General features: G+C 43.9%; 10 protein-coding genes across 10 annotated transcripts; 5 read left to right on the top strand and 5 right to left on the bottom strand.

Moving 5' to 3' along the window:
• The first annotated feature begins 33 nt into the window (after positions 1–33).
• BBOV_II004495 (putative integral membrane protein) lies at positions 34–462 on the top strand. The gene is made up of 3 exons (XM_051767277.1): positions 34–146; positions 233–319; positions 382–462. Exons 1-3 carry the CDS (start codon positions 54–56, stop codon positions 445–447), a joined length of 246 nt encoding a protein of 81 aa, XP_051623827.1. The 5' UTR covers positions 34–53; the 3' UTR covers positions 448–462.
• A 184-nt stretch (positions 463–646) lies between these two features.
• On the top strand, positions 647–1,765 carry BBOV_II004490 (methylase-like family protein). Its single transcript, XM_051767768.1, has 6 exons — positions 647–872; positions 906–1,164; positions 1,318–1,428; positions 1,462–1,494; positions 1,529–1,597; positions 1,633–1,765. The coding sequence occupies exons 1-6, from the start codon at positions 703–705 to the stop codon at positions 1,717–1,719; spliced, it is 729 nt and encodes a 242-aa protein (XP_051623170.1). The 5' UTR covers positions 647–702; the 3' UTR covers positions 1,720–1,765.
• Positions 1,758–2,781, top strand: BBOV_II004480 (SPOC domain containing protein). Its single transcript, XM_001609921.2, has 6 exons — positions 1,758–2,083; positions 2,120–2,285; positions 2,320–2,399; positions 2,434–2,537; positions 2,573–2,643; positions 2,683–2,781. Exons 1-6 carry the CDS (start codon positions 1,778–1,780, stop codon positions 2,739–2,741), a joined length of 786 nt encoding a protein of 261 aa, XP_001609971.2. The 5' UTR covers positions 1,758–1,777; the 3' UTR covers positions 2,742–2,781.
• Positions 2,782–3,008: 227 nt separating this feature from the next.
• On the top strand, positions 3,009–5,108 carry BBOV_II004470 (DEAD/DEAH box helicase family protein). The gene has a single exon (XM_001609920.2). The coding sequence runs from the start codon at positions 3,459–3,461 to the stop codon at positions 5,046–5,048; it is 1,590 nt and encodes a 529-aa protein (XP_001609970.1). The 5' UTR covers positions 3,009–3,458; the 3' UTR covers positions 5,049–5,108.
• Positions 5,109–5,267: 159 nt separating this feature from the next.
• Positions 5,268–7,234, bottom strand: BBOV_II004460 (uncharacterized protein). The gene is made up of 3 exons (XM_001609919.2): positions 6,072–7,234; positions 5,941–6,036; positions 5,268–5,905 (listed from the first exon to the last, which is right to left on the bottom strand). Exons 1-3 carry the CDS (start codon positions 7,082–7,084, stop codon positions 5,578–5,580), a joined length of 1,437 nt encoding a protein of 478 aa, XP_001609969.1. The 5' UTR covers positions 7,085–7,234; the 3' UTR covers positions 5,268–5,577.
• Positions 7,235–7,436: 202 nt separating this feature from the next.
• On the bottom strand, positions 7,437–9,279 carry BBOV_II004450 (Cytosol aminopeptidase family catalytic domain protein). Its single transcript, XM_001609918.2, has 5 exons — positions 8,925–9,279; positions 8,050–8,890; positions 7,891–8,014; positions 7,796–7,856; positions 7,437–7,755 (listed from the first exon to the last, which is right to left on the bottom strand). Exons 1-5 carry the CDS (start codon positions 9,200–9,202, stop codon positions 7,482–7,484), a joined length of 1,578 nt encoding a protein of 525 aa, XP_001609968.1. The 5' UTR covers positions 9,203–9,279; the 3' UTR covers positions 7,437–7,481.
• A 6-nt stretch (positions 9,280–9,285) lies between these two features.
• On the bottom strand, positions 9,286–10,846 carry BBOV_II004440 (Hinge domain of cleavage stimulation factor subunit 2 family protein). Its single transcript, XM_001609917.2, has 2 exons — positions 9,461–10,846; positions 9,286–9,427 (listed from the first exon to the last, which is right to left on the bottom strand). Exons 1-2 carry the CDS (start codon positions 10,534–10,536, stop codon positions 9,316–9,318), a joined length of 1,188 nt encoding a protein of 395 aa, XP_001609967.2. The 5' UTR covers positions 10,537–10,846; the 3' UTR covers positions 9,286–9,315.
• Positions 10,847–11,647: 801 nt separating this feature from the next.
• Positions 11,648–12,935, top strand: BBOV_II004430 (uncharacterized protein). The gene is made up of 5 exons (XM_001609916.2): positions 11,648–11,863; positions 11,927–12,119; positions 12,153–12,247; positions 12,314–12,377; positions 12,445–12,935. The coding sequence occupies exons 1-5, from the start codon at positions 11,798–11,800 to the stop codon at positions 12,813–12,815; spliced, it is 789 nt and encodes a 262-aa protein (XP_001609966.1). The 5' UTR covers positions 11,648–11,797; the 3' UTR covers positions 12,816–12,935.
• Positions 12,936–12,952: 17 nt separating this feature from the next.
• BBOV_II004420 (formin homology 2 domain containing protein) lies at positions 12,953–17,712 on the bottom strand. Its single transcript, XM_001609915.2, has one exon. The coding sequence runs from the start codon at positions 17,600–17,602 to the stop codon at positions 13,073–13,075; it is 4,530 nt and encodes a 1,509-aa protein (XP_001609965.1). The 5' UTR covers positions 17,603–17,712; the 3' UTR covers positions 12,953–13,072.
• A 584-nt stretch (positions 17,713–18,296) lies between these two features.
• On the bottom strand, positions 18,297–21,645 carry BBOV_II004410 (TH1 family protein). The gene is made up of 6 exons (XM_051767324.1): positions 21,474–21,645; positions 20,202–21,332; positions 19,808–20,166; positions 18,718–19,773; positions 18,555–18,681; positions 18,297–18,520 (listed from the first exon to the last, which is right to left on the bottom strand). Exons 1-6 carry the CDS (start codon positions 21,577–21,579, stop codon positions 18,357–18,359), a joined length of 2,943 nt encoding a protein of 980 aa, XP_051623169.1. The 5' UTR covers positions 21,580–21,645; the 3' UTR covers positions 18,297–18,356.
• Positions 21,646–21,670: the final 25 nt, after the last annotated feature.

Raw genomic sequence — 21,670 nt, 5'->3', positions numbered from 1 at the left:
GCTTATATATAATAACGAAAGATACATTATATATATTGGTCCGAAAAAAACAAATGTCGCCATCACACGCCAAGCGCGGAAGCCGATTACTCGGCATCACTTGCTTAAGCATCATCGCATCACCTTATATCTACAACTATTGCAAGGTATGTTGATCTACGGTATCCTTAGTTACTTGGTTAATATTTGTCTGACTAATCCTATTTTATAATTGTATTTTCATGTTCCTCAGCAAGCATACTGGACGCGTCGCTATAAGAAACTCAACATGGACGAAATTATCTCAGACAGGTTTACGTGGCTACACCACTGTATGTTGGTATGTTTTAGTATCTAGATATATGTATTTTGATTTGTATCAACTTTTTTATACCACCGCAGCGTGATGAAATTGAACGCACGATTATAAAGCAGGAGCAGGCTCGTATTAAGGAAACGGCTGCATGAACTACTGTTAGGAATATTAGATAATAATATTTCAAATGTTATTTTGGAATCCATTAGCCTTTTCGGGATGTATATCACATATCATCTTTCGTGAAATTCGTTAATAATGTAATATACTTTTTTCCCGGGTTATTGCATAGATTTAGTTGTTTTTCGTGGTACTATATGTGTGTGTATGTTTCGTGTTATTTGTAAAAATTCATTGACTATGATGTGTTGACATATACTGTATACCCCTTGTCAACATCCAACATCATGGGCAGCTCTGATTACCATATTCGCTTGGATTGCACTCATGTAGAGTTTGGTGTGTACCGTGACAGTGTCTATTGCCCCGGTGAAGATACCTTCCTTTTCATAGAGGCGCTAGAAAATGATATCGACTACATTCTATCGAAAAACATGCTCTGTGTTATGGAGATTGGGTAAGATTCTATGTCTTGCTGTATAAATTTTAGATGTGGTAGTGGATATATCTCTACATATTTTATAAAGCTGCTACAACGTTGTGGTAAACTGTCACCGGATGCTGGTTCTCATCGAACTATACCGTTCGTGATAACAGTGGATATAAATCCCGCAGCTACCATGGCAACCGTGGAGACTCTAGAAAGGAATAAAGTTGTGGAACGCGCTGATACTATGACGGCTGATATGTTCCTTCCCCTTTTGCCTCAGCGTTCCCAGGAAGTATTAGACATGGTGATGTTTAACCCGGTAAGTTTATCTACTTGAGCTGACTCATATCTCGCGGTACTGCAAATGTCCATCACTATGGGCAAGCTATTCCACAATAATATACAACTATGTCACCATGCAGCGCAAGTGTATTTGGCTTAATTAACCCCGTATAGTTTATATATATTGCAGCCATATGTACCCTCGGAGGAAATAGGAAACCCCAAATCTGCCATTGATAGAGCATGGGAAGGTGGATTTATGGGAAGGGAAATAATCGATCGCTTCCTGGCGGATATTGGAGTAGGTCCTTACAACACTAATGAAACAGTGCAGCAATACCTTTCCAATAATGGCATATTCTACCTCGTAGGTTGTTCATATATTAACCATATATATCCAGCTGCTTGAAAAACGCAATGATATCCCGGATGTAATTCAAAGTATTCGACAACGGGGTTTCCATCCTGAGGTAAAACTGAAGTAGAGCGCCACTATAATATGTAGATTATAATCTCAAGGCAAATATTGGGAGAGTATCTATCAGTTGTTCGTTGCTATCGCAAGGAAGTCTGCGGTGTAGACTTGAAGTGAGGTGCCGCAGTTCACAAAAGCACCTGCCACACACCAAGCGTGATATATAGTCGATAAAATGGATCTTCGACTGTGCGATTTCCTGCGTGTTCAAGCGCCGCATATATTTGCTAGACATCAAGTAGAAGACGATGGACCATATCACGGATCGCGTTCGGCAACTGGTCGTCGTCGTTCTAGGGTCAATCAAGATACAAGAACCCATATTCCAGACCCATACCATATAGACGATAGATCAGGGTCAATCGATGATACTGGAAGTGGCGTGGACCATCCAACGAGCAAATCTTCACCGCAGAGGCGCAGTGGTAGACGCGATAACTCCCTTCCTAGGGCGGCTTCTTCACGACGTATAGAAGAGAAGGTATGCATTTTTTCACGTTAACATCACACATTGCAGCAACTGTGGACGGGTAAACTCGCTCGCAATGGCAAGAAGCAAGTGGATACAGTAGCTGTACCTTTAATGGGCAATTTGGATGTTGTACTATCCGGCGGTACCGATGTGGTCAATATCACCCACCGTCTTAAATGGGAAGATGCAGAGAAGACCTCACATATCGCAGGTATGTGACTGATATAAGTGAATAGAGAGCGTAGTATTTTACTTCAAGGCGCAGCGCGTCGAGAATACCGAGGATTTCCGGGACTACATCACCTACTTCCAGGAGAAGCAGAGAGTATGTTGATGTTTACTGTTGTAATAACATTCAGATTGGAGTTGCTACTATGGGTAATGGCATTAGCATATACGTCTGCGCGCCAGGCGCGCCCTTATACAACCAGTACGCCAAGGAAGTGAACGAGCAGGGTCCACTGTAGGTGTTATAAAATAGTCAAAATATGAGTCCAGGCTGATAGCTATGGCCATTGATCCGAAGAATGCCAATACTGGGGATCAATCAAACAAGCCAGATAGGGAAGGTAGGCTTACGAAGAACCGAGTATATATACACACTTTAGAGCGAAGTGATTGGCTGAAGCAACTAAACAGCATAACTGCTATGCTAGGCAATAACTAAACAAGCTATATTGCTTATTATCAACCCATTCTAATATACCGTACAAACTTAATGGCTATATCACGGTGTCGATGGGAACTCGCTGGTCGCCTGAGGCGACCACACAGAATAGCCACTTTTCGACTGCAATTGAATAACAAACTATGCAGCAGGCTCCAAGGTGTTTTATAGCGTCAATGTGTGACCAGATGAATGTAATGTGCCATTGATAGCGAGTATTAGGGGTATCCCTGGACCATTGGCCTGGGGTCATGACTGGAATCCACCCCATGTAACAGCCATTTTAATACTTGTGCTATATAAATTACAAGAAATATAGCTATATGTGCCTGAAGTTCTACCGTTGAGCGCCCTGTGAAACTGTCAAACGGAGAATCGTGATGTTACTGTGGTAGCGCTCCTGTAAAACAACAGCAGCTCTGACTTTGGGGCTTATCGTTGGAAATGCCCGGGTAATGTCATTTGACCCTGTAAACAGCCATAACTTTGGCGAGTGCCACTTAATATAGGCAAGCCTAAGAGTTAGCACATAAGCGCATTGAAACGACTCCTTCAGCATATATAGCTGTACCCACACTATAGAACGCGTCCATATTAACGGACCGAATACATAGTAGACTTTTGACGTAGGCCTATTGGCGTGTTACTATAGCACCTAGGACTATCATTTTTATAAAAACGTAGCAAGTTTCCCATTTAACAAGATTTCAATACACAATGTCGAGCGCCCCTTATTACAATAATGACTCCCGTGGCTCCTACGGGGGTGGTTCTCGCGGTTACGGTGGTAACCGTGGGTATGGTAGCAGCAGTGGTGGTTACCGTGGCTTCGGTCAGCAATCGCATGGTTATGACAGTGGTGCGCTTGGCAGCAGACTATCAACTATTGACTGGTCAAAGGAGACACTGGTTGCCTTTGAAAAGAACTTCTATAAGGAGCACAGTGAAGTGAGTGCCATGTCCTCTGCAGACGTTGATCGTGTGCGCAAAGAGAGGGAGATTACTATTATCGCTGGACGTGATGTCCCTAAACCCGTGGTTTCATTTGAACATACTTCCTTTCCGGATTACATCTTGAAAGCTATTAGAGCAGCTGGATTCACTGCTCCTACGCCAATTCAAGTACAAGGTTGGCCTATCGCACTTTCTGGCCGTGATGTCATCGGTATCGCTGAAACTGGTTCTGGAAAGACACTTGCATTTTTATTACCTGCAGTGGTTCACATTAACGCTCAACATCTTTTGAGGCCTGGTGATGGACCTATTGTGCTGGTTCTTGCACCAACTAGGGAACTTGTTGAGCAAATTCGACAGCAGTGTGTACAGTTTGGAGCAAGTTCTCGTATCAAGAGTTCTGTAGCCTATGGAGGTGTTCCCAAGCGCCAACAGATGTATGAATTGAAGCGCGGTGTGGAGATCTTATTGGCATGTCCGGGAAGGCTAATTGACTTTTTGGAGTCTAATGTCACTAACCTCAGGAGGGTAACATACCTGGTACTAGACGAGGCTGACCGTATGCTTGATATGGGTTTCGAGCCACAAATCAGGAAGATTGTTAGTCAAATCAGACCCGATAGGCAAACTCTAATGTGGTCTGCTACATGGCCCCGGGAAGTACAGTCACTGGCTCATGACCTTTGCAGGGAGGAGCCAGTTCACATTAATGTCGGTTCCCTTGACCTCAAGACATGCCACAACGTATCGCAGGAGGTATTTGTCATTGAAGAGCACGAGAAGCGCTCACAGCTTAAGAAGATTTTGGGTCAAATTGGTCAAGGCACCAAGATTCTTATCTTCACGGACACCAAGAAAACTGCTGACTCAATTACCAAGGAGCTCCGCCTTGACGGCTGGCCAGCGTTGAGCATACATGGTGACAAGAAGCAGGAGGAGCGTAACTGGGTATTGAATGAATTCAAGTCAGGAAAGCATCCTATAATGGTGGCTACTGATGTGGCATCCCGTGGCCTCGATGTACGCGACGTGAAGGTTGTGATTAACTTTGATTTTCCGAACCAGATTGAGGACTATGTGCACAGAATCGGTCGTACGGGTCGCGGTGGTAATAAGGGTGCCTCTTACACATTCCTGACCCCTGACAAGAACCGTGTTGCTCGGGAGCTAGTCAAGCTGATGCGTGAGGCCAAGCAACAAATAAGTCCGGAGCTGTCTAAACTGGCTAATGAGCGTTCTGGTGGCGGAAACGAACACAGAAGGTGGGGAGGCTATGGAGGCGGCTACGGCCACCGATACGGTGGGGGTTACCAAACTTCTGCCAATGCTTTGCCTTTGGGCAGGCGTTACTAGGCTATGTGTCTGAAACGGGACGCTGGCCGTCAGACCTAGTGCTTGCAAACTCGGTTTCATATGCTAGGTCATACTCTTAGTAGTACGTAACGTTTCAGTCACGATGTGTTGTTTGCGTTTCCCATCAGCGTATATATTTCATGGAGAGGTTGCCTAGGCAGCACGAAACGACGATGTCTAACGTCGTAGATATACAACTTCATAGGGGAATCATGTAGAAGGTTCCCTGTATTAATGCAGTAAAGCATCCATTTAGAAACTCATAAGCAATGCTTTACACTATACATTAAGTTATTGTTCGACTCATAAGAGTGCTTTTCTATAGAGTCCTTTGGGACCATGAACTTCATTGTTGATTTTTTATTGTTATATTATAACCACTACGAGCATCGTTGTCCACTTCATTAGCGAATTACTGTACGCGTATTGAAAAGAAATCCAATTCACTTGATATAACAAAACTGTTTTCATAGCCACCTTTAAACGCATTGTGATATGTGCTTAGCAACCCACGGAAGCGTTTTCGGGATTAACATAGCATTTTCCTGATGTTTAATGACGGTTGAGCCAGCTGGGCTTCTATCATATCCAAGGACGATACGTCACCATTATGCTTTGAGCCACGGTAGAACCCACGAGCGCTGCGGCGGGCAAATGAAGGCAGTGGCATCTTACTTGGTATGACATAGTCGCATTGCTTCATTGAACCCACACCCCTACTAGGGGTCTCGGGTTCGGTAGAAAAGTTCATACCAGTGTAGATATACCCACCTCTAAGGGTATCCTTAAATGCTTGGGGTGATGCAGGATCACGTTCTACGGTGGCACATATATGGTTCCGCATTGGAGTCAAGTAACTGTTAATATATGAAATTGTAAACTATATACGTACCTCAGTTGTTCTTTATTGTAGTCCTCAGCTGCATGGAAGCCCTTGTTGCCTTTGGTGATCTTGGATCGACACTCTCCACGGGTCTCATCCAGCCACCTAATAGCAATTATTAACAGTGGTAAACAACATACGTCAATAACGGATCAGTAGCGCATGTGTTCTTCACAGTATATGGCCTGCGCATAGATGGCATACCAGCCATTATAGCGTCAACTTCAGCATCGATGTCGGCATTAAGTTTATCCAGATCGCCACCAATCCAAGGATGCTGGAACATTAAAGGTGTTGGTCTATATGTTGTACCACTGCTGGTGCGAGGAGTACGGCTAGTATATGTGTTAGAGCATACAACATCGGTGCATTTCCTAGGCTCACAAGAACGTGAATGCTTGGTATCATCATGTGATGCTCCCAAAGGGCAAGTATTGTTGAAGGGTGAGCCATAATCCATATCATCGTAACCGTAGTAACCCATGGGCTCATCTACGTGCGTAGGGGTATCCAAAACCCTCTTTAGCTGACCGGGTAAGCTGTTTGCAGGGTATGCCAGTTTGGGAGCTGAATGAAGGTAACGCGGATATTTGTTGATCTTTGGCTTGAAAGTGCATTCAACATCTTCATTCACGGGTTCGTTCTCTACGGTATCTATAGAATTAAACCATGGAACACCAGATACGCGCTCACGTATGGTAACCACGCGATTGTCGTCACTGTTTCCGTTGAGCAGCTTCAGCAGGGTGTTCTTAAACGCCTGAGGTGATATCAGTAGTTCCGAAACATCGTTGTTACAACCTGAGACAACAGCACCTCCACATCCCGCCCAGGTATATAATCGTGCTGTACCATTATCCAGGTTATACTGGGTATTATATGGCCGGGCAGCAGAAACCAACATGGGCACCGCAGCCTTCAAAAAATCCATCTCATCATTGGACACATTTCGAAGCTCGGGTAAGCGTAGCAAGTTGAGCTTTACAGATCTCGGGTCACTAAGCTTATGTGCCAACGACGCAACGATATCGGCGTAACGAAGCCTACGAGAATCAGGGACTCCATCACGAGGTGAGGTGTAAGGAGCACGTAACGTATTTGCAAATATTTCGTGGGCTATTTTATCCAACTTGCAAGTAGAAACGCTTGACATTGTAAAAACCTATACCTTGCGCAAATTCGCACAATGGGACTGATAAACTACATTAGAATATATATATACCTCTAGCATCAATATACACACCACGCACAGTTACACTCGTTTGGGTTGTTTATTTCACAACAAACGAACTGCATCAAGATTACCAAAGTCATCAGGCTCAACTACCCTCACTGCACCGCACCGCCAATATTGGCTACCGCACCTAAAACACAGTATATAGGCTACACATCGGTCGTAAATACGTACTAGAAATGTTGTAATTAATGTTACCATTCTAGGATACATATAGCTCCGTGTTGATCACTGGGTTCCACCCTGTCAAAAGCCAGCATACCATGGGTCATTCCGTTACTAATTTAACTAGACATATATGTTACCAGGTTTATATTCATTCCTCGGCCATGTCAAGCACAAGGTTTACAATTGTACGTAAACCATATGCAGTACCACGGCCAGTGGACTTGTCAAAAGCTGTGCCCGCAATGTCCCAGTGTATCCATTTTGCGTTTTCCACAAACTCGTTCAAGAACAAAGCGGCCATAACGGTACCTGCCTTGGCAGTGTAGTTACAGTTGCTCAGATCAGCGACCTTGGATTCCAGACCTTCCTTGTACTCACGAGCTAGCGGTAAGCGCCATGCCAACTCACCAGAATCGCTCAACCTGTATGTATATTACGCTTCTTGTAGCCCAATTAACTTACGCCTTCTGGAAACGCTGGTGGAAGCTTTCGTCATTTACAAAGTAGCCTCCATATTGGTAGCCTATAACAAATATAGCATAAAGAGTGTAACCCACCTAAAGCAATGATGCAAGCGCCAGTTAGAGTCGCTAGGTCAACAATGTAATCCACGCCCAGCTTATCCGCATACACCAAAGCATCTGCCAATGTCAAACGCCCTTCGGCGTCGGTGTTAATGACCTACATGAACTTGTATCGTTACTGTAAGTATCTACCTCAATAGTCTTGCCATTGGAAGCAGTGACGATATCACCAGGTCTGTAAGCATTAGACCCGGCCATGTTCTCGCACGTTGCACTGATGAAGTGTACCTCTACACCATGCGGCTTGAGTGCCGCGATTGTCTCAGCGGCACCAAATACAGTAGACATGCCACCCATATCGAATTTCATAAGCTCAATCTCACTTGCAGCGCTCTTTATGTTAAGTCCACCCGTGTCAAACATAATTCCCTTACCAACGAGAGCAATTTTGGTTTTCACGCTTACGCTACTGCGGTATATGGCATGTAGGAACTTCGGTGGGTATTGACTACCCTGGCCTACAGCTAGGTAGGCTCCCATACCCAAAGCACGGCATTCATCTTCCTCAATAATACGCACTTCGAGGCCTAAACCAGTCAGACGGTTTTGCAAAAACCCGGCAATAGATTCTGTGTTGGCGTAATTTGCAGGTGCCGTTACAAGCTCGCGAGTAGTATGCATACCACGCACAAAGGCCTTACAGCGTGTTTGGAAGGTGTTCAACTCGGAAATGGCATCCGCAATGACATGAAGGCTTTCCAAATAGTATTCCACATTAGTGTCCTTCTTGAACCTACGATCAACACTAATGCAGTTCAAAGAGCCAATGACCAAAGACTCGATCAACACAGGTTCTAAGCCACCAACCATAAAGATGGCGTGCTTGCACTGGTGAGTTGAAATAGCCTTGGCAATTGTTTTAGACACGGTGTAGGCATCGGAAGCACAGAATTCCTTGTGTGGTCCGCAACCTACAACTGCCTCAGACAGTAAACTACCGTCATCACAACGGTCAAAATACTCCACAAGGTCGCTACACAGATTCAGCAGTATTCAAACAAACATACCCGCACTTGCCAGAGAAACCGGAGTATCCAATAACCGCTTTTACACCATCAGAGTTAGTAATAAAGCCAGTGGGAAACACATCAAACTTGCTCTGATCAAACCCGGGCTTCTTGTCAGTGGAAGGCGTTGTGGCAGTGAAACACAGGTGGAAAATTGCAACACCGCCTTGGTATCCTTTGATAACATCTGAACCCGGGGCATCACTCGTCTGTAGAAGTGATATCTCCACGCCGTTAACCGGCGAATCGGTGCTAGGGAACTCCAAAATCTTCTCCATCAGATTGTTCTAAAGTGTGTACACAAGGCACACAGCAGCCCAGTGTATAAATCAAACAACAAATAACTGTCAATTTCGAACAGATAATCTAATTAGATTTAACTATATCGCATCTATAGGTTTATCGATATGCCGCGGTGATGTAAGGCAAGCTTTATCGACATCACCTGGAGACGTTGCTCGGGCGGCCATGACTGCATCTCCGCTAATGTGGCGCGTTGTATGCTGAAAAGTGTTATTAAGTAACCATCAACTTACTTTGTCAATATCTCAGTGTGCTTCAACACTTCTTCCACCAGTATCGGTGGAGCTGGTTGAACCTCCCGAATCAAATCCTCAATGGTACCACAAGAGATGCCTGCCTGCGGATCTACGTGTGATCCTGGAGGGTACATAGCTGCCTGGGATGCAGTTACAGCCGGATCGTGAGGTGGTGGAGGAGGAGGTACTGGTTGACCCCTGTTGTGTACAATTCCCGATGTAGCAGCACCCTGATCTTGAGGGATTGTACCCTGTTGCATACCCTCCTGAGGCATATCCGGTCTATGCTCAGCCTCCATAGGTTTAGAACCCTTGCGCGGTGGCGCTCCACTGTCTTTAGGTTTAGGTTCCTTATGGCGGCCAGCAGTTACTCCGTGAGAGCTTGATGTGTCACCGATATCAGCACTGGAGTCATCCGAACCTTCAACAACGATAGCATGCCTGCCCTTAGATCTAGCATTAGCACGTTCCTTGCGATTAAGACGGGTCATATGTTGATCAGGCCCACATAGTTTCATAATTTGCTCGTCAACGTTGCCCAGTATATACTGAGCGTGAAGCAATGCGTAAACCAGCTGTGGGTTGTTTATCAACAGGCGTTTAGCATTAATTGGCGACTTGTCGTGAAACAACTTGAATGCAGCTAGCGCATGGGTTAACTGAGATGATGTAAGCGTGTGCATAATTGATGCAATCTCAGCCGCCATGTATGGCTCAACGACGGTAAATGGCTCATTTTGGGGTGCAGGGACCAAATGAGGTGATGGTACTTGAGGTGGTAAAGGCTGAGTAGGTGGTACATACGGCGGTGCAACGGGAGGAGGCTGCACATACATGCCTTGATGCATCATCTCGTCCGCCATAGCAGCCATCTCAATCTGGTACTCATCGCTCTCAGGAACCATTGGCTGAGGAGCAGGCGGAGGAGGAATAGGGATACCAGGCATACCCATAGGCGGCACCTGAAAAGGGAACATAGGTGGCATCATACCCGGGCCTTCAAAACGACTCATGTCAAATGGCATCATGGGCGCCATATCAGGCATCATCATAGGCTTAGGAGGTCCTCCCATCTTGGATTCCACGTAATAGATGACGCTAAAGTCACACAAACACCCTATTGACTCAGCACATATAGAATCCTTATATCGGAAACCAAGTAACTATAAGCATAATCAGCCAGATGACAAAACCTAATCCTCAAATTAACGCATATAACATTGCAAAAGGCGATAGAAATACCAGTAGTTAATCCAATAACAAGTTGAGTAAATATGAATCCAGCTCAAATGTGTAGAATAAATCGGCGTGATCCATATAGATGCAATTGCCCCAAAAAGGCAGCAACAAAAAACCTAATGGCCTATTTGTAGTGATTATCCAAATATATACATATTAATCGTGGCCATGGAATACAACACTGTCATAATCAACCTCATATCAGTACCCGGTCTACAGAAGGCATAGTTTATTAACGGGAACCAATTGTAAAGTAAACAAGAATTTATTTGGTAATTATATAAATATAATTGAATCTAGGGTGTTGCCATAACTACTGCTTACTCGATACCAGGGACCTCCACTCGCTAGATTACAACATGGCCGTTGTAATAAAGCAACTGGGTAGCAACAATATATCGTAATAATCATTACACTAGCGCTACCCTAGGCAATCTAAACGGTACATTAATCAATAACGCTAGCTGCATTGATATTGATATGTCCACAAAGTGTATCCATAGTCACATATGATCAACGCAGTGAAAGCGTTATATGCCATTATAATAGGAAAAGCAATATACAGCACACATATAAACGTGATATAATAAATGGAATGCCTTAGACCTTACATCGCTGGTGTAATTATGATAAACATTAAATCTACAGCGGGGTAAATATTGATATATCCACTACCGTATTTCGTGAGTCTATTACATTGGGATCCTAGATAGTTGAGCGCTATTATCCACGAAAGACGTTGGAATGTGTGATACACTCAAATGGTAAACATAACATACATTAACACAGATAGACAGTAGACAAGAATATACGCACTATAATCAAGTCTATGTTTCGGTAAAAGTAACCAGAGTCTATATTATCGCGCATTATTCTGCGGTAACAACGACATCAACATAGTGTGTGATATGAGGCACATAACACAAAGCTCTATTGAACTATAAACATTCTATAGAGCTTTCGGGGTCAAATACATACTTGAAACATGACGCTCACGTTCATTGGAGCTACACATCGTAACCTGGAAACCAGTTGAACGCCGTACAGTTTACACATTGATACAGCCTATATGTTATACGACTTGGACGTCTGAAGATGATACTGTTATCGGTTATATATGTACTGGGAACAGTGTATGTCCTTGGTGACGTGGATACAGAGGTATGTGTGCATAATCTGTTGTTATATGTGATCGCTTCAATGGCATAACTTATACATTCACAGAAGGAACCACCAAGGCTCGCTGATGATCCTAACCTTGATGTATCGCAATCTACGGCTCATGTGGCTACTACGGGTACTTTAAACCTAGAAGAAGACAACCCAGACCTGCTGCCAAACGCACATAATTTAACACATGAACTGATGCCACTGATCGAGCGCCGTGCAGAGGAAATTAAACATAAGCATCCTAGGGGTACGTTATAATTCACTTATACAAACGCTACAGACAAAGACGTCGATGAAAGGAAACGTAAGTCCGATGCCAAACATGAGAATACCATAAACCTTTGCCAACGAGACTACAGTAAACCATGCCCACTGGTAAGTATGGAAATCCTAGACACCATTGGTACATAACATCCAAGTGAGACACTAATGCATTCCTAGGGCTTCAAACATATAGTAACCAAGGACGGAGAAAACACGTGCATACCGCCAGCAGGATACACAGGTAGGTAATAAACGAGCCATGGAATCTATGGCGTTGCATACTCTTATCACATTTCACAATGACATAGGGCCGTGCATGGGCAACAACTTAGTATATCGCAATATGCCAGAAGAGGATAAAATAGCATGGGCTACTAGATGCTTGGCAAACTGGCCATGCGTCATGTGTCGAAGGAGATATTCAGACTATTGCCCGGAAAAGTGGACCTTGGATAAACACGACACTACGGGTAAACTAATGTGCATTCCCTCAGATGAATATCAAGGCCCATGCACAGGGCAGACTATCTCGTTTCTTAACTACAATATCGCAATGCAAAAGCAATGGTCACAAAGGTGCCATGCATGGTGGCCGTGTGACGAGCCGGACTTATCAAATATGCCGGACACAACGCTGCCCATCTCAATGGCGGCTACATTATATCGCATAACTCACTAATGATCTATTCTCGTGTGATATAACAGTGCCATTAACAAGCAATGATACACGCTCCTGTGTAAACTAATGTTGCACTGAATAGTAGCTCAACACGGGAACTATATATGGAGTAGATAGATGTTACCCAGGCTCCAGACAAACGGACGTTGAGATGAAATCGTGTACCCTAGTGAATTAGAATCTACTAGACAACTTAATTATAACAATAGATACAGTAGTGTATAAATTACGATAGGTAAATAGACAACCTGTGCCAATCAAGATTGCATCTTGACGGTGTTCGCCAAGTCGTCCAACATCTTTGGAGTTGCTGTAATATTAGGAGTAACCAACGATGTACGCATCTTGCTCTTACGAGCAACAGCCTTCTCCTGCTTACGGAGCTCGGCCTGACGCAAACGTTCCTCCTTAGCAATGGCCTCAAGCCTAGCTTGACGAGCGACCTCAACGGATTTGACAAAGCCCCAAATGTGGCGGAACAACTCATCAACCTTCACCTTGTCAACCTCCTTAGCTGGGTAACCCATGTAGTTCACCGTCTCACGAAATAGCAACATGACCTCAGTGTAGTGATTCTGTATAGAAGATACCTTGGGCTGAGCATCGTTCATAAAGTCACGCATAATTGGAACAAACTCATCACCAGGGTCCTTTAAACGCTCAGCTGACGCTACAGCATTCGAGACGCGCTGCATGTCATTCTTTAACTTGGCTAGACCACCCTCTAAAACAGCCATGTCTATCTTTGAACAGTCCTCACATGAACGTAAGTCATCATATATCTGAAGCAAGCTCTCGTCATTACGCGCCACAATGTCGCAAATGTATTGCATCAAGGTCTTCACGGGCTTGGTAGTAGTCCGGAACTCATTTAACTTAGCGAAAGTTGTGGGCTTGAAACCCTCAGCATTACCCTTCTTAGAGTCACCAGCATTAAGCGCATTACCGATCTTGAGCACTACATTAGCCAATACATTCAAACTGCGGTTTGTCATGACGTCCTCACAGCCTTTAATGATACGTGACAAAGGCGCCTCGATTTCGTCAAAGTGCTCCTTAAACGTTAAGGCAATCTGGTGGCATTCCAAACGCTGCTTCAAGAGTGGGATTGTGGAAATGACCGCCACAAACTGCTCCGGACGATCAACTGCATTCACATCACCACCTGATTTCACATACTCCTGGACTATAGTAATCTCCTCTTGAGTAGGTAGCAATGTCAGCAGGCTCTCAGTAGCCTCAGCATTCAAAACCTCGGGATTCAAATTCAAAACTGCGTCCTTAACCTCCTTGAAAGTGTATTTCGCAAACTTAGACAGACCAATGTTCATATTGTAGGCACGCTTGGAGTCAGGAAGTAAACTCAGCACCTTAGGCTTGGCAGATATGGCAACACGAGCCTTAGGAACGGCTTTAGCAAATGTCTCCTCAATGTCTGGATTGTCGAGGTTAGGCAAACCCTTAGGTGATGCAAATAAGGTACCCTTAACGTCATCACCGAAAATAGGGTCCCAGAAGAAACGACGAACTCGAGAGTTGTCTACAGTTGGACCCGAGCCCTTGCCCTTGGACTTAGCAGGAAGACCCTTCTTAATAGCAGGTGGAGGTCCCTTGGGAGCGCCCTTCTTCATAGGAGGTGCACCTTTCTTAACCTCGGGAGCTCCCTTCTTCAAAATAGGCACAACCTTAGGCATCCCAGAGCCACCGGGACCGTCACCGTCACCGCCGTCACCAGAACTGCCCATACGCTTAGCTTCAGCTTCCTCCTTGGCCTTACGTTCAAGCTCCTCAGCCTGTTTCCTCAGGTTGGCAAGTACAGATGGAGGTAAGTCCATGCCAAGACCAGCATCAAGAGCTCCAGCAGCACTGCTAAGAGATTGTGAAGCCTTGCCAGCGATGATATCCATGAATCCAAGGCCGTTTAAGCCTTCACCAGCAAGCAGCTTGCGATACTTCGATAATGCATTCTCCTTATCAGATTCCGATATGTCACCAGACTTGGGAGCAAACTTCTCTGCTAAATCTAGAGATAAACAAGATTTCGCAAGTGTAAGTGAAATTAAATCAATCTGCCATGGAACTATAGCCAAGGAAGCGCCATTCTGGTCTAGTAACATGCATTTGTTGGCATTATCCGAGTCCTTGTGTGACCTGATGCCACGCACCTTGGCTAATATATCCATAGGCATAGGATCATGAATAGATCTCAAAACAAGTGGAAGCTTAGATGAGTCTAAAGGCATTGATACCAAAGTAGCCATGGTAATAGGCGCTTCACAAACCTCATAGACAACAGGGGATAACTCACAATCGTCTATATCAGATGACGTAGTCATCGCGTCACTCAAATAATCACTGTCACTGTCAGAACAAATAGGAGATGCGTGAGTTACAGGAGCAGGTACCTTAACCTTAGGAAGTGGTACCGATATTTGATTAGGCTTGACAACAATCTTCGCGAGGTTACCGATTTTAGCCAAGAATTTTGCATTGCGATTATTCAAGCCACTAGCCTTCTTTAGGAACATCTCACCCAAGGCTACAGGAGGAACCTCTGGCTCTGGAGGTTTTTCTGGCGGCGAACTTGCTTTTTTAGCACCGACTTCAGATGCCGATTTAGCTTTAGGGGCAGTGGTGGCGTCACCAGACAGAGCACTGATTGAAGATTTAGGTTTTATTCCAAGTTGGCCATCCGATGATTGTGGAGTAAGGGCTGCAGGTTGGTCTCCGGTGCTCTTAGGAGGTGCAAGACCAAGCTTTTTAGCCGGGAGAGTCGTTGTGACCTTAGGAGCAAGTGCGCCATCTAATGATTTAGGTATCACAGCACCTCCCTTCTTTAGAAGCAGTTGGTTAGACTTGCTTATTTTAACCATAGGATCAGTCATAGTCATCCGCTTGATAATGGGTTCAGGCGCTGCAGGGCTAGTGTCCGGTTTCGCTGGGATTACAGTCACATTAAAATCTCGCACAACATTAGACCTCTTGAAGGCGTGAAATATACCAGGATTTGGCACATACAAAGGCTTGTTGTAAAATCCAGTTATAGGCTCTGAACCATCCATCAAAGGGATAAAAAGCATGACCTCCTTAGGTAACTTGGGGTCAGAACCCGTGACATCACCCTCAGAATTCACCTCAGGAGGTGCGAAATCCCACTCTAATAATAAATCAATCGCATCACGATTACATTCCATTACAGGCTGACCGTCATTAATAAATACACGGCCGCGAGCCATACGAGGAACATTAATTATAGGTAGCCTACGGCACCCATATTGCGATGATATCTGCTTAGAAAGGTCCAAAACCTTCTTCTTAACCACCATGCACTCCTGAACCTGCATTATACTTGTTGAAGGAATCAGAAAGTGCTTGGTCTTGTTAGAGTATAGGGATTGGACACGACTGACCTCTATCCCAGGAGTGGTACGACTACTGTCAGCCTGAGAGTGAACCATATCATTGTCAAGCGCTTTGACACGCGAGAAGACGTCATCATTATCGCCATCGCAAGTTGTATCGTCCTTATCGGAATCCTCCGATTTAGGTGCCAACTTAATGTCACGATCAAGGTCCTCAATGAGGTGCTTAACCGATATGCTCAGAGGATGAGTCGCGCCTAAAGAGTCACATCGAGTGATATATACCTCACGATAAATAGAAGCGGCTGCGTGAAAGTTACCTATCATGTGTTGGCAACATCCAATAGATAAAAATATATCCTGTACCTGAGTGTGACTGCGATCCTGAAGTATACGCATCTTCATGTCTAAAGCTATCAACAAGTTGTGCAGAGCGTCAATAGGGTTACCAGCCATGCGATATATAACACCCACATTGCAGTAACTCTCAGCAACGCGAGTGTCAGGATCCTCACTAGTGTAGTCGCCAAAGTGCTTCTTGTGGATCTCAAGAGCCTTAACTGCCAAAGGCAATGCCTTGAGGTACTGCTTACTGCGTAGTAAATATATACATACGCTGTTTATAGCATCACTGAGCTGTAAGCTGCTCTCGCCAAACTCACGTTCACATAATATCAAATACTTTGAAAAAAACATCTCAGAGTCTTCACTCATGTCGTACATTGTCAAAATCTCACCCAAAGTAAAGACGATGCCGGGAAAAACCTTAGAATCACAATTTATCAATGTGTTGCCAGGAGGCAACGGTGATGCGCCACGCTTATTACTACCTGAAGGGTCAACCAAATGAATCAACGTCTGCTCAACAAGAAAACGAAACTCTTGTAAGTAGGGACGACCTGCATCTAAACGACCCACTTCAGCATAGCATTTGCTTAAAATCAAAAGCTCCATAGCCATCTCACCACTCAATGGAGTTTTAGATACCTCCATGTGGAACTTCTTGGCAAGCATAAGCGAATAGTGAGCCTGTAGTAAAGCTTCACCATAGTTCTGAGCAGAAAAGTTCTTCAAGGCCATATTACGCAACTGCATACGTGTTGCAAGCGCCTCGCGGTAAACTACAGCGCCGCAGTTTGACTCCAACTTGCGTAATATAGTAGCAGCCTCAAGAACCTTGTCACTAGCACCAAGCTTGCTCTGAGAGTCCATGAACGAACTGCCGAGCATCATATCACGCTCCTTGTCAGTCTGAGTGGAACGACGGCGCTTCTCCAAGTCAAGACGAACAGACATACCAAGAGCATACGGTGATATGTTGCTAGAACTACTCATCGGCAGCTCTGAGACCTTAGAACGCACATTAAGGACCTCCATGGCCCCAATGTCGGCTTCAGTCAAACTGTCGTAGTCTACGTACTCCATAGTCAAAATGAGGCCCTAACTCATCAAACTGACTTCAACACACATCCAACATGCGGACGTGATAAACAACAACAATCAGATGTGTCTAGCAAAAGTTATACATCGTGACACAACATGGCCCATAATACAGATCGACCTAGCCCAAACCGTGATATTGATCCTAGATAGGCTCCAATGAAACCGATTCTACAACACCAACATATGTATATTCCACTTCTAATATAAGCTAATACACATATGCAATAATATAATAAAACAATATTATAACGTAAAAAACAAATAAAAATAAAATGTGTGCCAGTAAAGAGCCATGGAACACAATGTACTCAACCAACGGGTTAAGCCCACACCACCCAAATTAGAAACCTATAACAAATAAAATAAGATTATCTACCGCGAATCATTTCTTAAATGTACTGCTTTGGACGCCAAAGAACACAATGATCCGTCAAAAGGCATTTTAAAACAATGTGTAGACCACTGGATAGTGTCACGCACTAACAGTGTGTAAAGCAGTTTACTTGGATATTTAATATTAATGAACCATATATCGATACCATTTGCAAACTGATAGACATCCTGTATATATAGCAACCCGTTGTGCCAAAGTGCGTCTATGTATTCCCGCAACACCGGTATATACAATAACAGTCCTAAACAATAGGCATTGTATACACAAGATTCTATAAGGATATCTAGCATCGTTACTCTTATAGTAAAGTTGTTCCATTGGATGCTAGGCGTAATAGGAAACCTATAAACTCTGCGTTTTGAGCAAAGATTCGCATCGCCTGGTTATGGGAGCCATAGTAGAGTTACTGGACCAAGTCTGAGCGCACTCATCCAAAAATGGGCGAACGTAATTATTGATGACGTTAGCTTCATTGGCGTTCAATACATTCGACGTACCAGTGGTTCCTAGGAACAAATATAACCCATAAATACAACATACCCAAACTGAGATAATTCTCAACCAGTTTAAGAACATGGTAGACAAATTGATTACCATAAGGAGCGCCACAATAACGCAACAACATAGAAATAAAGTGCCTGCTTATACTCCTATCCATCTGGTGCATCTGAATATATTAACATATAAAGCAACAGAAACCCACAAATGAATTGAATATCGATACTACAAGTACGCACTGACGCTCGAATCTTGTAAGGTAAACCAAAAGATCGACTATACACTCCAGACGGTCCAATTTAACAGCACTGCTAACGGAACCAAGCTTGCCCTCAGCACACGCAATACAAACATCGCGTAAAAATAAAGCTATCGGCATACGCTTTACAGTATGCTTGTCAGCAATCTCCTTGAGTAAAAGCAATTTGAAGTTACATAGTGCAGCGATAGACCGTTGCTTTACAACGCTGTGACGAATGTATGCCATCACGACGGATGAAGCAATCACTGTAGATATCACATCACGCATCTCTAAATCACGCTGATGTGGTTTCATAGAAGGGGTGTGGATAACCTTATACAAATGATACAACTCTTTACGAGCTATGGCCTTAACCTTGTCACTTTGGACCTTAAACGACGCATAAATCTCCTTCATCTCATACAAACGCTCTGCAGAAATGTTCTTAGGAGCACCCAAACGACTGTCTTCGTTCATATTCTTGTAAATAGCACTTGCCAGAGTGCTTTTAATCTCGAGAAGCTCGTCGTCACCAATATCAGATGGAAGTATATCTGATTTACGAGCACGTTTAATACGAGAAGTTACCATGTCACCGGCAACAGTATCAATGTGACGCTTGTCGGGGTCACTTAATGGAGGATCCGATGGAACTAGGCGTACCTTTCCGCCGTAGTAACTTGATGTAGATTCCAACTCCATGTTATTGTTCACGTCACTCTCAAAGTCACTAGATGAAATAATGGAAGAAAGTGCCTGGCCCATCGATCCAGATGACTGAGATTGGATACTCAGCCTTCGCCAAGCCTTATTAACACCCGATTCGCCATCCTCCAAATCGTTAACATCGTCACTGAGGCTATAGTCCGATTCGGCATTAGGAGTGTATGTTGCGGATTGAGGATCAGTGGAGTATACAGCACTAGACTCCCCTTCCTCATCGTAAGAATCATCCTGAGATCCAACACCATAGTCACGCATGTGCTCTATGTCATCTAAACTACTGTCACCATCAGAATCCTGCAGAAGTATATAAAAACGAATATTAGCATACCGGTAAATAAAATTGCTTCCAAACTTCACGCTGAGGTAAACGCTTCATGTGGTCACAAACAAGATCGTCATAATGGAAGTATAGCATTTCATAGGGTGAATATACCGATAAAAGAACTAAGAGGTTGGCATAACGAATCCAAGTGTTAGAATCGGGAAGGGTCACGTCTTCGTTAGCAAAATCCTCAATTAACTGGTTCAAAATGTCACTTTCACGAATAGCCTCTAAAGGAGGCATCTCAGGAGCATTGCGCAAACGCATATACTCATCATTGCGACTGGTGTCACCATATTGCGATACAGACTCATCAACATCGTCAGAAACTATCATCTGACCAGCCCTGTCTTTAGGAACCGATTCTATAATTAAATGAATTTCTACATAAAACACAAACCTCTGGATTGATCAAATAGCAAAACGCCATAACTGTCAAAAGCGTTCAAAATCTTGTTCAATTCATCGTAAAAGTCACAAACGTCCAGCTCGTTCAGTTTAAAAGATGATATGTGATGGTTGGAACACAGACGTTTAAACGCACTGTGAAGATTGGGAAACCTGGCAAAATTAGTCATAAGCAAATGAATCTGCGAAGCACTCCACTCACATAGCTTGCCGTCAATCTTACCCAAATCAGGGAATAAACCACTAACGGGATTCATGGTAGTACGCGCCACCAGTTGCGATAGTCGCCTACAACCACGAAGATCAATCCGCCATTGGTAAATAAAATGTAGTAGTGCCTGCGAGTATATATATGCGTTCTCAGCGTGCCAAAACAGTGGGCTTAAAGGAGTGTTATTATCCAACTCTGTGGAATCCAAAATGTCATCCTTAAGTAAGAAACGACGGATCTCTTCTGACATACGTAATGTAAATACACTAAAATTGCTTGTAATACGAGAAAGACCCTCCAGGTCAATGTCGGAATGAGACATCTTCATGTTGGTACTAGCATTGTTGATATAGTCCTGATACCAGGAACTTAGAAATTCATCCTTAGGACGCTCGTGATATATCTTGATCATGTGGGATACCACCAAAGGCGATTTCATCAATGTCCAGTACAACTCAGGAGGGTTCCACTTGCCGTGGTCACCCTTGTCCTCCATGTATACGCGCATCTTCTCAGAGTCGTACTTCTGGGTGAGATAATTCATCAACGCCTCAAGAATTATACCTTGGGTGCCAATGCTACTAGTAACTCCACCGTCTACGCGGTCATTCAATGCATGGGTAGTTAAATAGTGACTGTTTGACATATTCAGTTCCTCAATCCATCGAGCACATACTTCACAGAGCCAAGCATAACCAACATAGTTGTCAACAAGAGTGTTCAGTACAGTTGTGTTAAGCTCAGCTAAACATTCAGAATGCTTCTCACGAGAATCTCCATTGTTAACAGAATTGCTACCATCTTCAGACGCAGCAGCAGCTTCACGGTACTTGTAAGATATCACTTTACGAATATGAGAGAAAACAGAATCATCCATAATAGCATCTTCACTTTGAATGAAGCGTTGCGACTCTGTACGCAATGTAAGAATCAAATATACTCAACAAGCATATAGACAACGGACTGCAACAAATATACATAACGATAACAACACATATAACAGAGAAATCTACACCAAAGGTGCATTTGACTTCAATTTACTCTCATATTTACCTTCAAACTCCTCAGGCGATACGTCGATAATCTCACGACGGTCAGGTGGTGGATGTGGCTCAGCAGTCGATACCTCTTCCATTTTGAAGAGATTAGAATGTTTCATAACATGTCTTCCACAAAAAATATAACGTAGAGGCAAATTGCCGATTCCACACTAACACACTACCACAACAACTTTGATGACCAGAACAATA

The sequence above is a fragment of the Babesia bovis genome, chromosome 2 (assembly GCF_000165395.2).
Source record: "Babesia bovis T2Bo chromosome 2, whole genome shotgun sequence".
NCBI lineage: Eukaryota > Apicomplexa > Aconoidasida > Piroplasmida > Babesiidae > Babesia > Babesia bovis.
The sequence above is the reverse complement of the archived record's forward strand: the minus strand, read 5'-3'. Positions and strand labels throughout refer to the sequence as shown.